We start from the raw sequence: 17786 nt of genomic DNA, 5'->3' as shown, positions 1-17786 counted from the left end.
GAGTGTGGCTCATCATGGCCTGATCTGTGTCCGATAGGATGGGGTACAATCTTCAGGTCACTGGCAGGTGAAAGTGCATGTTCTATGCCCCCTTGACCATTTGGGCATTAATCAGCCCTCAGGAGCCTAAAAGGACACTATCGCTGCCTGCTGAATGAACAATGTGAAGGCAGAAGCCCTTGATAGTGGGGATGCTATAGAGGAGGCAATTTTTTTCAAAATCCTTCCTTATTCCTACCAGCATCCCCTTATAGGAGTTCAGGTTTATCCAGCTGCAGATTTCAGCAAGGCTTTGTGAATAGTGGGAAATAGTGCCTGCTAAATGGGTTTTTGATCTCACGGAATTTAAAGTATTATCACAGGTTGGTGCAAACTTCCCCTGTTACATTTTCCTAGTATTTGTATTTTAATATTTTGCATTAATTTAATTCCTTGGGTCCCAAAGGAGTTTATAGACTAATATGCCTAGTAAGCATATTGTCCACCATTAAAATGCAGTGGCTATTGAAGCAAAACACAGCAGCAATACCAAATCCTTCAGAACTGGTGTACCTCATCCAGCTGAAACTGCAGGGGTGGGGGGGTTTGGTACGTAGAATGAATTCACTCAAGTTGGAGTTTTGGCCAGGGTGCCAAGACTTACATCTCTGGTCTTATGGATCGATCCATGAGAACTTTAATGCAAGATACTATAATCTAGTGTCTGATTTATCAGCGTCCCATGGCCACTCTACACCCACTATGCTGTCAAAGTGGCTGCAAAACAGCTGCACAACACCTCTCCCCCTGAAATAGCTCATCAATGTAGGCAACCCTAGTGCAGGAGGAGTTCCAGGGTGGACGGAGCCATGGCCAGGGCATTTCGGTAGCTTGGCTATTCCTTGGCTACTGCAAAGCCCATGATGCTAAGGCAATGGGGGTGCAACCCTCAACTACTCCCTGACAGGGTAAGTGCAAGGGTAAGATGCCTCCCCTTGGTCCCACATCTCTGCACCAGTAGGAGATGGAATCAGGCTCCTAGAGTTTACATCTCATCTGAAAGACGGCACTTCCAGCAACGCATCTATGGCACGTAACATCCTTCTGGTCTGGCTGCTAACAATTATCCATTCCATTCCCATGTATTTGCATGTGTTGTTGTGACTAGGCCTGTGTGTGTTGCCATCCCTCGTGTATGATATTTTACTTAATTAGTCCATTTAAATTTATCTAATTATTTTTTGAAGATGTAAAGTGCCACATATGTGCTAAGTCTGAGGTTTACTTGTTTCCTGAAGGGTGGGAGTGGTGGTGAAGACATTTTCTTTAGTGAACTGTTGAGTCATTTGATCTTTATCAGGCCTGCCTTTAACTTACTCCTGGAATCTTTACAGCCAAGCGCTTCCACTGTGTCCCTGACCATAAGATATGTCAACTTTGGGCTCCCAAGGTTATACTCTTTGCAGACAGCAACAGATCAGCCTGCTTGTGTGTAAATTTCAAATGGCTAACTACTGCCTGGGGCCTGATCCCTCAGCTCTTACACATGTGAGCAATGCCAGTGAAGTCAATGGGATTATTCATGTGAACATAGGCTGCAGAAGCAAGGAGGGGGCTGTCAAAGTGCTGATTCTATGCTAATGGAGGCACTGCTATGCAGGAGGGATCCTCAGCTGGCCATGAGGCCACCTTCAAGTCCACTGTCTTCTTGAGAGTTACAGAAGAATTGGGTTAAGGAGAAGAAACCTAAGACAGAGCAATAGAGATGTAAATGGTTAGATGATGATAATGTACCAGTAGATGGTGCTCAAAAATATGCAGTATACGTGCACTGCACCTGGCTCTTGGGACTCAGCTCTTTAAGTTTCAACTCTTAACAGTGGGAGACAGATCAAGAACAGATGCTTTACGCTGCGTAATTGATCACAGTGTTATAGGGTTTAGCTGCACAGGGAATGTGCTGCTGTGGGGACTGGCCAGTACAATTCTAGCAAAGAAGCCTGGATCTGATTTCCCTCACTTCTCTCAGTTTTACACGACTGATTTCAATGAAGTTACTCCTCATTTACACCATTGAGAGGAGAATCAGGCCAGAAGGGCATCATTTCGTCACTGTGCTAGGACCCCTTGCCTCAAAGGGGCCATAGGGCAGGCCTACGTCCCCCTGAGAAATACGCCCGGTACAGGGAAGCCCAATGGCTATGCTCGCGCCGCTATCTCTGCTCTACTTCTGCAGCACTCCCAGCTGCAAGGGGCGTTCAGGGGAGGAGCAGAAATGAGCCAATGAAGGCAGAGGGTGCGAGACACATGCCTGGGGCGTTCTCACAACTTGGCAGTTCTGAACCCCAGTAGGCTCCACAAGGGTCAGTGAAGCAGGGGCTCAACTTAGGGAAGCTCCAAGGACCGCCCTAGCCTGCTCCAAAGGCTGCACCATCTGTGCAGTCCCTGAACAGGGGAGGCCCAAGATCCCTCCGTTGTGTCCTGTGCTGGCACCAGTGCAGGCATGACCCTGCTGCAGAGTGATTAGGACCCTTCCACTGAAGAGGAAGAAGAACCTCCTCCAGAGCAAATGCTCACTCACTGGCCCAGTCCTGAACTGGGGTATCCGACATAATTATGCAATTCTCTGTTACCAGAAGGGCTCAATATTTTCCCTGGAGTACAGATGGGGAGGGGAGACAAGAAAGAACGAGAGGAAAAATCCTTTTAGGTGTAGATCCTCAGCTACTTAAAGGGACACTGTCAAAGTTGTTAGGCATTGACCTACCTTGGCAATTGTCACATGTTTTAGGTCTGGCCTCTACAAACTCTAGCAATGGAGTTTTTTTAAAACTGATATTTCTTCAGCACTAAAATCAAAGGAAAGAGAGGGGAAAAGAGACCCTCAACTTATCTGCTTCCTTCTGTCAGGAGATCAGTGCACATATAGGGAGCCAGAAGAGTTGACAAGTCACGTGACCGGTCACAATAATAGGAAGCGACACCTAGCAGCCCCCAGATCACTCCCTTCGAATTCAGGAATTGTTTTGTCTTTGGCAATATGAAGAGGAGGGTTGCCCTGGCATATTAGCTCCGTCCTCAGTGGATCAGTACAGTGGGGTTCATTCATACACAAAACAGAGATAAGTCATTGAATTGGGATCTTTCTGAATACAAATTCTGTTGGAAGTGTCAAGCGGTACATAGAGTGACAGCCTCATGTATAGAGACTATGAAGGCAGGTATGACAGGTAGTGAATGTGGAAGAGCTGCTGCATGGCTGCTACTGCTGTCTCAAGGCTGGAATAGGCCCCAAGGCTGCTGCTCGCATTCCATTCCACTCCTCAGCAATTTATTTTGGAGAACCCCATATACATTGGCTCTGGCCTCAGCCCCTCAAAATCCCTAGGTGCAGGGAACCCACATGGAGCTGTGCTTTATGTGACACAGGGGGGTGTCCTGCTTCCTGCCCTGTACAGATGAAGCACCCTACCAGTTCAGCTCCGGTCAGGAGTCTCAGGACCCTATCTGCCAGCAGCTGGAGGGATAGATTTTTAGTGGGTGTAAGTCAGTGCATTTTCATTGCCTTCAATGGCGTAATGCCTACTTATAGCAGCTGAGGATGAGGCCCTGTGGTTCTGCTGCACATTAGCATTGACGAATCTCCCTGCTTTTTTCTTTTATGTACAAAGCTGTGATCTTTGGTACAAAGGCCAAATCCCCCATCCCATAATCAATGGCTCCAGAAATCCGGGCCAGATTCCTCTCCCACAGAATGAGAATCAGGAGCAACTCCATGAAAGTTGATGGAGCTGCCCTGGTGTGAGGGAAATTTGTTTGTGTGTTGAATATACAAGAAGTCACAGCCTGTGTTTTAAATAACTGCCTCATATTTACAGAGGCAAGCAACCCACCTTAGCTTTGAAATTATGAGGGGAAAATACCCCAGCTAAATTACTTGGGAGGGAGAAGATCTAAATGGTTAATGGTGTCCCTTTAAATTGCCAGAGTACAATTTAAGGCTGCACCAGTGGTTGGGCTTTGAGAGACAAATCTTTTATGGTAAAGGAAGCTGATATCCTTTTGTCTCATGCACTCTGCCCCCTGTTCAGTCTCTGTACCTGTTGGCTGATTATTGGAAAGGATTCTGTTCCCGTTGGGGGAGGGGGCAAGTATTTAACAAACAATGTATGCACTGAAATTAATAGAAAACGATATGGTGTTTCTTCCTGGGAGTCATTGCCCATGATGTATTCAAGGTCAAGCTCATTATCTCTCAAGTTCTCTGTCACTTCATGCTGAATATGCTCTAGAGAACGTATTTAGCAGCTTTTAGTAAGTAATTTTTAATAGTACGTGTGCTGAAAGCTACACATATAATAGACCCTGTCCCAAAGAAAGAGCTTGCAGCCTTAGCGTACAGCGAGAGAAAGCAAACCAAGCAGGATGAGAGTAGGGAAGACAGGATGACAATGAAACAAATTATATTCGGTGAAATAAACGGTCTTGTCAGCCCGAAGCCCAGCCATTGTCTAGTGTTTTATAGGCATCAGAGCAGAGCTGCCTTGAAGGAGGACAATGGAGCGAGTGTACAGATTTTTAGGGAGAGCTCCTCCCATGGATAAGGGGTTTGTCAATAGTCCCTGCGTGTATTTAATAAAAATAATCCTTCATGAAAAAAATACTAAAACCAAGTTATTTTCAGATCCCAGATTCGGGCCTTTAGGTTCTACTACAATAATTAAACATTCACCCTGTGTTTCCATTGGAAATATCTTCCTATCTAGGAATGGATCCCTGGCCTCTGGCCACCCGTACAGAGTTCTGATTATTTTTAACATAGTGTCTAATTACATTATTCTGGCAATTTAGATCCATGTTACAAAACCACAGCCCGTGCTGGATCAGTTAACAAAGCGGAGCACCAGGCTGAGGTTGCAGCCTAACGTGTTGATTGTCCCTTTATCTCAAGCAGTATTTCTTCACCACCACATTGATTTTAAAACCAGGATCAATGTGTAAAATCAGCAGGTTTTCACTAACCGACCACAAAGGAAGGGGAACTCCTTGCCAAGCAATTCTTAAGGAGTAGAGATAGCGTTGCACAGCTGTGTTACTTACATTTCTGATGCTTACAGAAGAGCAGTCAGTCTTAATAAGGTTATTTGGCCAAGTTTGCAGATTGGTGCCAGTGTAACTAAGAAGGGAACCTGACCGGCTTTCTGATTAAACTGTCTGTGGTTCCGTAATTTTGAAACAACCCTCCCACTAAGTTTGTGAGCAATGCCGTAACCACCTATGCAAGCAAGCACTGGACAACAAACTAGAAAAGGGGTTAAAGGGATGGGGAAATGGAGGAGAGCTTTGCAACCTAAGCAGTGGGGGAGGTCAAGCTTTCTCAGCTGCAGCCATTGCTTTTAATGTTTGCACCTAACATCAGAAACCATTCCTTGAGGGACATCTAAGGGAGGAATTAGTGATCAGTTTGAACTTCAGCATTGGGATCACCACCAAGAGCAGGGGGTACTGGGGCACTAGACCTTGTTTTGGGTATTTTAGGGTAGATTTCCAACAATAAGGGCAAGTCTTGACTTGGAAGCAAAGGGTGAAGCCTCCCCTAGCACAGGACAGAGGCCTGTATGTTAAGGGACGGGTAGTACTCCTGGCGTGCTGTACAGGACAGAGACAGCCTAACTGCCCCCTCAGACAGGTCTCAGGAGAGTGGATTATTATTGCACACGATTGCTTTGTAGCCTAGTAACACAGTTTAAGGCCAGAAGGGACCATCAGATCATCCAGTCTGACCTGCATATCACAGGCCATTAAATTTCGCAAACAGCCCTCTGTTGAGTCCAATGACTTTAGCTGAACAAAAGCCAACTACGTCCTTAGGAGACTGAACTGTTGCGCTGGCCTCTTTGCTACATGTTATTGTGTGAAATGTCCAGATTTCATAAGTTGATTGGTTTTAGAAAACTCAAAGCTGTGTCCTTTACCTTCCAAAAGAGTATGGTGTTTTCATTTAAAATTTGACCTGTATGGCGTTATTTATTCTTGCATATAATTGTGACGTTATTGATATAATCTGGGACCATATAGATCATTGTTGCAATCAAGGTCCTGTAGTGGCACGCAAATCTTGTATAAAGGGGGTCAAATGGGGTGTCTAAGACAAAGTTATGGTTTACTGGTTATGATTATGCTGTCTATATGTGTGTACTAATTTTGTAGTTAAAGTTATGAATATTGGCTCTATACTGTCTATATTTCAAACTTATGCTATGCTGCTGGGTGACATCCCAGACAAACTGGTGTTAGCTCTGCCTAGCCTGCTTGATGGCCCATTAAGGACCATCAGCTATACAATGGACCCATTGAGAGAAGGCAAATATGCCTTGAGACTCAGCAAAGTATGCAGGAACTTGCCCATGTGACTCCAGACTCCATTTTGCTGTAAATTTTCCACAGTAAGAACAAAGAGGTGTTCTTACACCTGGAAAAAGACTATATAAGGCTGATGCCTCATCTCCATCTTGTCTTCAATCCTGCTTCATACCTCTGGAGGAACTTTGCTACAAGCTGAAGCTTTGAACAAAGGACTGAGGACCCATCCCAGCAGGGGATGTATTCCAGAGACTTGATTTGAACCTGCAGTTTATTCCATCGCTGCTGCAAGCCTGAATCAAGAACTTTGCCATTACTGTATGTAATTGATTCCATTTAACCAATTCTAACTCTCATCTCTATCTTTTTCCTTTTATGAATAAACCTTTAGATTTTAGATTCTAAAGGATTGGCAACAGCGTGATTTGTGGGTAAGATCTGATTTGTATATTGACCTGGGTCTGGGGCTTGGTCCTTTGGGATCAGGAGAACCTTTTTCTTTTACTGGGGTATTGGTTTTCATAACCATTTGTCCCCATAACGAGTGGCACTGGTGGGAATACTGGGAAACTGGAGTGTCTAAGGAGATTGCTTGTAAGACTTGCGGTTAGCCAGTGGGGTGAGACCGAAGTCCTCCTAGTCTGGCTGGTTTGGTTTGCCTTAGAGGTGGAAAAAACCCCAGCCTTGGGCTGTAACTGCCCTATTTGAGCAATTTGTCCTGAGTTGGCACTCTCAGTTAGGTTCTGCCAGAACCGCATTGTCACAATAATACATTCCCATTATATAAGAGCAATGTTAAGAGGTCCATGAGATTGCAAATACAGTAAGCAGACTGTCTTTAGCACCATCCGCCGATGAATGATACATTATAAAATATACCACAATAGGCAAGGTTTCCACATGACTCCTAGGGGAAATTTTCAATTGGATTCATTCCAGCTGCTACAGTAAATACTCCAGGGAAAATCCAAATATTAAAATCATTTAATGTATTAGGTACATGTAGGATTCTTGATTACTGGTGGTCATTCAAGATCCCATGACCCAACATAACCCCAGTGTCCTGCTAAATTCCCACTTGGGCAATTACTTTCTGCTAACCTGAAAGTTTCCTCTGTAGTTTCATATAGCTAAAATAAGTGCCTAGGTACTTCAACAAAAGGTACTTTATATATATTACATTAAAAAAATAGGCTTGAGAGGAGGACAGACGGTCCCCCTTCACCTCGTGACTGAAACAGTTGCATCCTGCTAATGAGCACTGTTAAACAGCTCCTGTATTCCTCCTCAGAACGGACTATATTTCAGGGGCAAGTTTAGTGAGACCTGTCTTTGTGAAGTTTGTAAAGATTTTCAAATCCTTTGTGATGAAAGGAGTTATAACTATATTAGTAACTCCGTCTAAAATACGCTGCAAAGCATCGTGGAGGATTCCATATTGATGGCGGTAACACAAACAAATGGGAAATTAGACCTGCACACTCTGCATTCCAATATATGAATCAACTCAGCCATCCGAACAATTCAATGGCAGGATTGCTGGAATTGCATACACTAACTTGCAGATGCAGTAAGTAAAATTTTAGGGGGAGTGTTGCATAATATTTTCCTGGTTATACTTACATGTTTTCATGGTTTAAAAACCATGATTTGAATGGAGATTTTAGGCATGTAATTTGAAATCACATTTCTTTCCCATCCTCACTAATGAGGATAAAGTGTTTCTTGTTTTTCATATTCAGAATCTATAGTTTCTTGGCTAACTCAGTCATTGGTCCCTATTTCTGATTACATATGATTTTAGTATTATTGTGCTGCAGATCTTATCTGGCGTGGCTCTTGCAACAGTCAATCTTGATATTGCATCCCAAAGTGGCTTGGCAATGACCCTGTCCTTAACTATGTTTGGGTAAGCAGCCCTGCTTTTGGAACATAGCCCACTCTTACAACGTCTAAATAACTCAGACAGCAGCAGCATCTGGATATGTGGGAAAGGCACTGGTTGCTCTGGGCTGACCACAGCAAGAAGAATTTTGTAATGACCGGACTCTCTCTCTCTTCTGAGAGAGAGAGAGAGAGAGAGGTAATGTATCCCCTGTGAAAGATAGTCCACTTTTGCTCATACAACCAGGACAAACAGAACTCGAATCTCTCATGTGTCTTTGTCCTTGTGAAAGGCACCATGCTCTCTCAACAAGTTACCTTGCTCTCACAACAAAATCAAATTGATGCTGTTCGAATCACTTCTCTGTGATTCTGTTTTGTCCCCTGTTCCATTGCCTGCAATTGGCGCACTTTCATGGAACAAATTCCTGTCATATAAACCACTGACAGTAAGTTCCCGCTAAGCTGTGCGGTTGCACAGCTTCCCATTAAGCCCCATGGAGGGGCTCAGGGCTGCAGTGGGGAGAGATGCCTCTCCCCCAGCGTGGACCTGACCCGGACTTCCTGCTGCTGGGGGAGAGGAGCCCCCCCCCCCCCCAGCCCGGTCCAGGCCCACCGGAGCTGGCAGGAAGAGGAGCCCCTCCCTCAGCCCAGCTCAGCCCTGCCGGAGCTGCCGCCAGGGGGAAGCACCTCTCCTCTGGCCCCAAGCTGCTGTGGTAAGAGAGGGCTGGGGGGCGGGGGGAGTCCTCTCTCCCTGCTGCAGCCCCGGGACAGCCTGCACCCCCAAACTCCTCATCCCTGGCCACACCCCAGAGCCTGCACCCCTCCCATCCCTCTGTGCCAGCCCTGAGCCCCCTCCCACGCTCCGAACACCTCGTCCCCACACCGACCACATGAATTTTGTTATGTGCACCAATATGGAGGTGCTGTGTCACACATTACCTCCACAATGGTGCACATAACAAAATTCATTCTGCACACGGACATAAAAAAATGAGAGGGAACGCTACATAGTAAATGAAAGTTTTCTGGTGTGTGCCTACTGCAATAAATACCTTACTGGCATTCAGAAGTGCTGGTGAACTCGGTCCACCTTGCCTTCACCATTCAGGTATGCAAGACTCTACTAATATGAAAACGTTTACGTTATAATTTATTTTACATTGAAGTTCAAGCTTCAAAATTTTCACTTGATTTCTAAATTATTCTTATGAAGGGAGAGATGAGGCAGGAGAAAGGAAGCAGGGTGGGGGGGGGGGGGGAAAGAGTAAAAATACGTGCCAGTAAGAAGAGAAGAGAAGAGAAATGGACCAGATGAAAGAGAAAAGGCTAGTTAACTATCAGGAGGGAATAAAATATAGATCAAAAGTCCTGAGGTGGCCATAACTGAGCATAATGTCTCAAATCTCTGGAGCATGTGCTGGTTTCGAGTGAAGATGCCTTCTGCAGTAGTGTACATTTACTCTCCAACTATAGATGGTTCAATGGCTTGAATTACCTGCCAGGCTCTGGTAATAACTAATACTCACTTCGATTATTCGAATATTCCAAATGTTCCGTACTTGAACTCAGTACATGAAAAAGCTGTTGAATAGGGCAGGGAGATAATCCCTTTTATAGTTCTTATAAGGGGCGATAATCCATTCATGTAACTTTGAAACTATTCACCATTTTCACTTGTGGTAAGAACACCTTAGCTGAATCCTCTAAACCATTTTATGCAGCTAACTGTATAAAAGATGCCCTATTACCATCTTTAATAGATCAATTATGGCTAAAAAATTCCAGTAAGCATATCTTAAAGTAGCACCACGTGAAAGCAAAACTATATCAATGAGCCAACATTATTCTGACAATCACTCAAATATGCTTCACATTTTTAAATCTCTAATTTATCATTCTCATTTCCAGTTCACAAATACAGTCTATAAAAAGATAAATCCCAGAGTTTTTTCTGGACCTGGATTCGCACACGGATTATTGTCGCAGGACAATAGCTTAGTACTCAACAGTGCCATCAGTTGGTGGATCACTATAATGCTTAATTTAAAGTAAGCTACTACAAGTATGCCCATTTGAGGCATTTTTTTAAAATAGTTTATACTGTGCTGGAAATATAAAATTATACTGCAACTGGATAGTATCATGCTACACCACAGTGATCTCCAACACCCAGAATCTCCCCTCGGTTGCTGTAGGTAGCTGGCATAAGTTAGAGCAACCCATACACTGCTCTAGTTTACACTGTGGTTCTGGACCACCAAATATTGCTCCCCCACCGCACACCTGGAGGCTACAAAGATAGCTTTACACTATTTCCAATCTTGTATTGAGCATAGCTTGGCCAGACCAGAGGATCTGCCTTCTAGTTTGCATACATTATTAATCAAAATGTAGACTATAACTGCACTATTAGTTTATATTTAATATCAGGTGTGTCATTCTTACACTGGTCTAAACTGTAACTCCAGTGAAGTCAATGGAGTTAATGGGTATAACTCCAGTTTGAGAGCAGAATCAGTCCCATGGTATGTCCATGATGCAATTTAAATTTTACTGAATGTCCAATTTGGTTACACAATGACAATATTCCTATAATTACTTCATAGATTTAATCCCTGTTCTGGAGGCCAGAAGTCCCATAGAGTTCAGGAGACTAAAATTTGCATGTCTAGCATCCATGTAAAACTTCTCATCATTATATCTATATCCAAACACAAAAGAGTATCTGAAATCAGACGCCCAATTTTCTGAGGTGCACTAAAGACTGTTAGTTATAGCTATGAACTAGCAAATGTAAGTAAGCTCTTATTTCGATTAACACTGTGAAGCAATAAAAAAAATTAATTGCTATTAATCTCATAAAAAAATTAATCGTGATTAATTGCACTGTTAAACTATAATAGAATACCATTTAAATATTGTTGATGTTTTCTACATTTTTCAAATATATTGATTTCAATTACAACATGGAATACAAAGTGTACAGTGCTCACTTTATATTTAATGTTGATTAAATATTTGCAATGTAAAAAACAAAAGAAATAGTATTTTTCAATTCACCTAATACAAATACAGTAGTGCAATCTCTTTATTATAAACATTGAACTTACAAATGTAGAATTATATAAAAAAAAACCCTGCATTTAAAAAACAACATTTTAGAGCCTACAAGTCCTACTTCTTGTTCAGCCAATTGCTCAAACCAATCTGTTTACATTTGCAGGAGATAATGCTGCTTGCTTCTTGTTTACGTCACCTGAAAGTGAGAACAGGCGTTCGCATGCTACTGTTGTAGCCGGCGTTGCAAGAAATTTACATGCCAGATGTGATTCATATGTCCCTTCATGCTTTAATCACCAATCGAGGGGCAGGGCCGGCTCCAGGGTTTTGGCCGCCCCAAGCAGCCAAAAAAAAAAAAAAAAGCCGCGATTGCAATCTGCGGCGGCAATTTGGCGGGAGGTCCTTCGCTCCGAGCGGGAGTGAGGGACTGTCCGCCGAATTGCCGCCGAACAGCTGGACGTGCTGCCCCTCTCCAGAGTGGCCGCCCCAAGCACCTGCTTGCCAGGCTGGTGCCTGGAACTGGCCCTGTCGAGGGGACATGTGTCCATGCTGATGACAGGTTCTTCTCAATAACCACCCAAAGCTGTACAGACCAACGCATGTTCTCTTTCATCATTTGAGTCAGATGCCAACAGCAGAAAGTTGATTTTCTTTTGTGGTGGTTCGGGTTCTGTAGTTTCTGCATCGGAGTGTTGCTCTTTTAAGACTCCTGAAAGCATGCTCCACACCTCGTCCCTCTCAGATTTTGGAAGGCACTTCAGATTCTTAAACCCTGAGTCGAATGCTGTAGCTATCTTTAGAAATATCACATTGGTACCTTCTTTGTGTTTTGTCAAATCTGCAGTGAAACTGTTCTTAAAGCAAACAACAAGTGCTTAGTCATTATCTGAGATTGCCATAACACTAAGTATACGGCAGAATGTGGGTAAATAGAGCAGGAGACATACAATTCTCCCCCAAGGAGTTCAGTTACAAATTTAATTAATGCATTATTTTTTTAATGAGCCTCATCAGCATGGAAGCATGTCCTTTGGAATGGTGGCCGAAGCATGGAAGGGGCATACAAATGTTTAGCATATCTGGCACGTAAATACCTTGCAATGCCTGTTCTGTTCTCACTTTCAGGTGACATTGTAAATAAGAAGCGAGCAGCAGTATCTCCCGTAAATGTAAACAAACTTGTTTGTCTTAGCAAAGAAGTAGGACTGAGTGGACTAGAGGCGCTAAAGTTTTACATTGTTTTGTTTTTGAGTGCAGTCATATAACACCTCCCCCCCCCAATCTACATTTGTAAATTCCACTTTCACGATAAAGAGATTGCACTACGGTACCTGTATGAGGGGAATAGAAAAATACAATTTCTTTTGTTTATCATTTTTACTGTGCAAATATTTGTAATCAAAAATAATATAAAGCGAGCACTGTACACTTTGTATTCTGTGTTGTAATTGAAATCACTATATTTGAAAATGTAGAAAAACATCCAAAATATTTAATAAATTTCAATTGGTAGTCTATTGTTTAACAGTGCGATTAAAACTGCAATTAATCATGATTAATTTTTTGAGTTAATAGCACGAGTTAACAGCGATCAATCAATTAATTTGGATAGAATGACCTTCAGGCTACACTCTTTACAGATTCCCAACACTTGCCCAGATTCTTTAGCACTACTGTCTCCTCAATCATAATAAGGCAAACTCCCCTTGCCATACAGTACTTGCTGCAGAAGCAACATACTCCTCCTCCATAAAGGGTGTCCTTGACAACAATACTGTTTTATTCATTTGTATCTGAATTGACAGAGATGGGGAAACAATGCTTATTGGACCCGAAACATCTCAGTCTAAAGGGTGAGATGCAGAGGTATGTCACTCGATGAAAAAATTATTCTACACTATAAGCTTTTTGAATCTTTAAAGCTGCATCTGAATACCCCTTTGCTAAATATTGATTGCCCCAACCTCATAAGCCCACAAAATATTATTTGGGCTTGTGGTTATATTGTTGAGTAACATTGTGGAGTTTGCAATTCTACTGACCTCAGCAGAATCACACCAGTGTCCAATGAGCAGAATTTGTTGTGATAATTTCAGCTCGCCCTCCCTGCCCTGCCCCGCCCCCGGCCCAAATGAAAGAAAAGTCTTCCCGCATGTATATTTCTTTACACTTAAATCAGTGCAAATTAAAGTTACTAGTTAGTTTAATTAATACCTGTTGCAATGCTGGAAGATCTTATTTTAGACCTGAGTACTTTCGACTATCATTTTCCTTCAGGACAAATATTTAAAATCAAATATACTGTATATCATTGAAATTCAAATGATTTCCATTAGACTGTATAACATTTGACAGTCAACAGGAAGATGTCTAGTTATCCAGTTATTGTTTTTAACACCCTGGCCCCGGTATTTGTGAACAGGGCTGGCTCCAGGCACCAGCTGAGCAAGCTGGTGCTTGGGGCGGCAGCATTCTGCCCAATCCTAGGGTGGCATGGCCGCCTTTTTTGTTTGTTTGTTTTTTTATGTTCTTGTTCCGCTCCGGCCACCCTCTAGGGGGCAGCGGCGCAGAGAACCAGAGCGCCCTGCAGGGCAGTCCTCTTCCTTCCCTCCCCGCCGACCGGAGCGGAGGCCTCGCGGCAGGCGGCAGTGCAGCGGGAGGGGCCGCGTGGCAGCGCCCCTGCTGTAGCCCTGGCCGCCCCCTTCTCTCTCTCTCCCGCCTGCTCCCTCCCCCTCCCGTCCCCCCCAGCCAGTCCCCCAGCACCTGCGCTCCGGCTGCGCCGCAGGTTTGTTGTTGTTGGTTTTTTTGCTTTGCCGTTCTGGCTGCCCCGTTTTTTTTTTTTTTGCTTGGGGCAGCCAAAAAGCCAGAGCCGGCCCTGTTTGTGAACAACAAGCACAATCCTGTGCTTAGTACAAGAATTCTACATCATCTCTAGGGTGACCAGATGTCCCGATATTATAGGGACAGTCCCGATATTTGGGGCTTTTTCTCATATAGGTGCCTATTACCCCCCACCCACTGTCCCGATTTTTCACCCTTGCTATGTGGTCACCCTAATCATCTCCTAGGGATTAACGCAAGTTTTTCTGGTCAAAAAAAGTTTATGTATTGCAAAAAAGAGAACAGGCTTTTTCTTTACTATCTTACGCTAACAGTTTACTAGATTTCTTGCCTCCAATGAGGTTTCTAGGTTTTTTTTTTGCAAAGCAGCATCTGAGGCATTCAAGTGCAGACTTTCCCTAGTTGGAGCATTTGATAAGGGGGGCTTCCTCTGCCTAAGCAATGAATCAAAGTTTAGTTACTTACTTGGTCCATGTGGGGATTCTAAGATTCTCATGCGAACGCACCCTTTGATTCAGGGACTGTCTGTTCCTTCCCTTCCCTTCAGGAGCAGCAGCTAAGAGTGCAGCACTGCAATGACAGGCAACCTCCTCCAAGATGGGAAAGTCATTCCAAACCAGCTGCCAGGATTCAAAAGCACAATGCAAGCTCCACCCTCTCTGAGAGACCAACTGGATCAGCTCCTTCATACTTCCAGTTCTTGCTAGATGCAGGAGTCATAAGACCCCTCTCAAAACCAGTGCTCCCTTGAGCCACGGCACTGTGCTAACTCCTCATGATCTGATTCAAAGCCCAATGAAATCAATTAAAAGAATTCACTGGGCTTGCAGCAGATCCGGAATCTTTAGGCACGGGGGTGGAGTGTTATTTACCTAGCCACGCACACCCCTGCCCCCCCATACACGGGACATAACCATGGAAATGTGTGTTATCAACTTTGTTGTAGTTGAATTGTTATTTATATGACCCTTTAATGATTTTGTCCACGGTATCATACACACTAGAATACTTACTGTAATTTATAGTGAGGAATTTGCAAGCCTCCCTTTACTTTGGTGTCATATAATGAGAAAACAAATGGGAGAAAGTTGCTTTTAGAGTCTGACTAAGATAGATCTCTTGCAATATTTGACTTACTAATATTTTCCAGGGACCCAGCAGGCTAGTCATTTGGTATTAAAGCCTCACTGCTCTCAGGAACAGCAATTAATAGAGACCATACTGTGGAAATAATTGTCAGATACCACTGGGTCCTTTTTCCAAATCTTAAAATGGCATAATTCTGAAAGCATTTCTATAAAGACAGAGTGTATTTCCACTGCTGCCCTATTGTATAAAAATTCTGCTAAAAAGTATTCATTATATATTTGAAGACTTATCATTGCTTAGAATTGATATTAATTTCTCTGAGACTCATAACAGCAGAAACAGTTGCTGTGTAACAATACTGACAGTAAACATTTGTAAATGTTGTTTGTAGCCAGCACAATATAATTGTACATGCCTGATGAAAGCACTCAATGGGAAAGCAATTCTAGTAACAACTAGTGTCATTAAATGCTGTTTAGCTACTGTTGACTTACAATAACTCAGATGAAGGAACCTGGACCTTAGGAGACTACAGCCTATGAATTCGTAATAATTGCTGTAATTAAAAATTAGAGACAGTCCAAAATAGACTTTTGATTGTGAACCTCTAACAAATTTCAGGTAGGGGGAACTAAATGTCAATCAGTTCAGAAGCTGCTGCTGTGGATTTAGTTTGGTTCAGATCCCAGCTAGAAGAGTTTTGCAATTCTGGTCTGGATGCAGCTCAAGTCTCACCAGGCCAGTCACGCATAAGATTGTAGCCCTAACTGGCAAAAACTCAGAATAGCTGATATCCTGGCATGCCCACCACTTTCGGCCAATAGCTTGTGAGGTTTCAGAGCTATCAAAGCTGGACCTGAACCCCAGCTCTGATTTGGCCTCAAATGCAATACCTGAAACCTAGCGTAATCAGAATCTGAACATGTTCTCCTTGGCTCACCTCTAATTAAAATTAATATGAAATAAATGGGGAGGCATCAGAGCATTCAAAATGCCACATTTTTATTTGCAGCTAATTGAAAACTGATGCAACCTCATCCTTTATTTTGATTTATGTAAAACCCTAGCAGTTAAGGAAATGACACAATACTTTCCAGTAGGCACAGAACCATTTGTAATGCCATTAATACGGAGGAGGAAATCTATGGCAACACTTAGATGTTGATTGTAATACGCAGTAGCAAAACGCCCCGGAGACTGAAGATACTGAAAAGGATTACCTGCAACAAAACAATAAATAACAAAACCAGCAAGTCCTGTGAAGGGAAGAAAAGTAGCATGTCTTAACTGACATTGGAGCAGGGAAATTTGCCTCTGTCATCTCCCGTTAGGGTAGGTGCCCTAATCACCAGGCCATAGAGTAATTCTTACACTTGCGCTCTTTTTCTCTGGTCCAATGACTCGAAGTGCTTATCCAAAGCTGAACAACTGCAACAGGAGAGACGGGGGGAGCTCTCACGTCAGACGATCCCATCGCCCACTGGTCAGAGCAGTCTCCTGGGAGGACCCTGTTCAAATCCTTCCTCTGAATCTGGCAGAGGGGCTCCCAACTGGAGATCGCAAGCACCTCCCTGCAGCCTGGAGGTAGGCACCTAACTCTGAGGTACAAGGCTTAGGACACACCTCTTTTGCTAGCATCTCTCATTTGCTAGGTTAGGTGGCTCCCTGCCTAGCATGTTGGCTTTTGCAGATCCCAGTCTTAGGCCTGTCTTTCCCCATGCATCGTATAGAGACCCTAGAAACTTAATCTTTGTGGAGCCAAGTGTAGCCAAAGCCTCAGTTACATGAATAAACTCCTAGCCACTCAAGAACCATCAATTGAGAGGCTCCAGCCAATTCCCCGCAGCCTTGCACTCCGTAAATGTACCGTCTTGCACTGGTCAGAAGCCTGACCACTGTTAGTTCGCCACTTCTTCATAGGAAAGTGGACATTCACCAGCCTTTGTTATCTGAGCTAAGATTCCCCATGCACTTCCACCAAAACACAATGTTTTAGGTAAAATGTAAAACATTTATTAACTATAGAAAGACTGATTTTAAGTGATTATAAGTAGCAGGCATACAGATCAAAGTTGGTTACCTACCTATGGGGAAAAAAAAAGTTCCTTTTTGCATGCATGCTCAACTAGAGCCCACCTACACATCCATATTGTTACCTAAAGCGAAGGTTAGTCAGATATCATATTTGGGCAACTAGTAAATTGTATCTTGACTGATTAATGGCTTGTCCCTCTGGGACACTCTGTACCTCAAAGTAGCACCTTGGAACCCCCACATTCACCACTGTGATATGATTCGGATATATTTTGTACAAAAAGAACAGGAGTACTCGTGGCACCTTAGAGACTAACAAATTTATTTGAGCATAAGCTTTCGTGGGCTACAGCCCACTTCTTCGGATGCATAGAATGGAACATATATTGAGGAGATATATATACACATACAGAGAGCATGAAAAGGTGGGAGTTGTCTTACCAACTCTGAGAGGCCAATTAAGTAAGAGGAAAAAAAACTTTTGAAGTGATAATCAAGATAGCCCAGTACAGACAGTTTGATAAGAAGTGTGA

The 17786-nt window shown here is 43.3% G+C and overlaps 1 protein-coding gene across 14 annotated transcripts in view; it reads right to left on the bottom strand.

Annotated features, from left to right (window-relative positions):
• The window catches only part of ACSL6 (acyl-CoA synthetase long chain family member 6), a 115434-nt gene that overhangs the window by 53380 nt on the left and 44268 nt on the right, over positions 1 to 17786 (bottom strand). For 3 of the 14 annotated variants that reach the window (XR_010589896.1, XM_065554991.1, XM_042850022.2), the window contains exon 1: positions 14596 to 14868. The exons of 8 other annotated variants lie outside the window; for them this stretch is intronic. Coding sequence is in view for 4 of the 6 variants with exons in the window: in XM_065554991.1 (XP_065411063.1) it covers positions 14596 to 14626 (31 nt within the window). In the remaining 2 variants the exon portion in view is untranslated. Of the gene's footprint in view, positions 1 to 14595; positions 14869 to 17786 lie in introns of those variants that run through there. 3 more of the 14 variants (XM_065554990.1, XM_042850021.2, XR_010589895.1) reach the window with 2 other exon arrangements.

This window comes from Chrysemys picta, chromosome 8 (assembly GCF_011386835.1).
Source record: "Chrysemys picta bellii isolate R12L10 chromosome 8, ASM1138683v2, whole genome shotgun sequence".
In the NCBI taxonomy this organism is placed as follows: domain Eukaryota; kingdom Metazoa; phylum Chordata; order Testudines; family Emydidae; genus Chrysemys; species Chrysemys picta.
The sequence above is the reverse complement of the archived record's forward strand: the minus strand, read 5'-3'. Positions and strand labels throughout refer to the sequence as shown.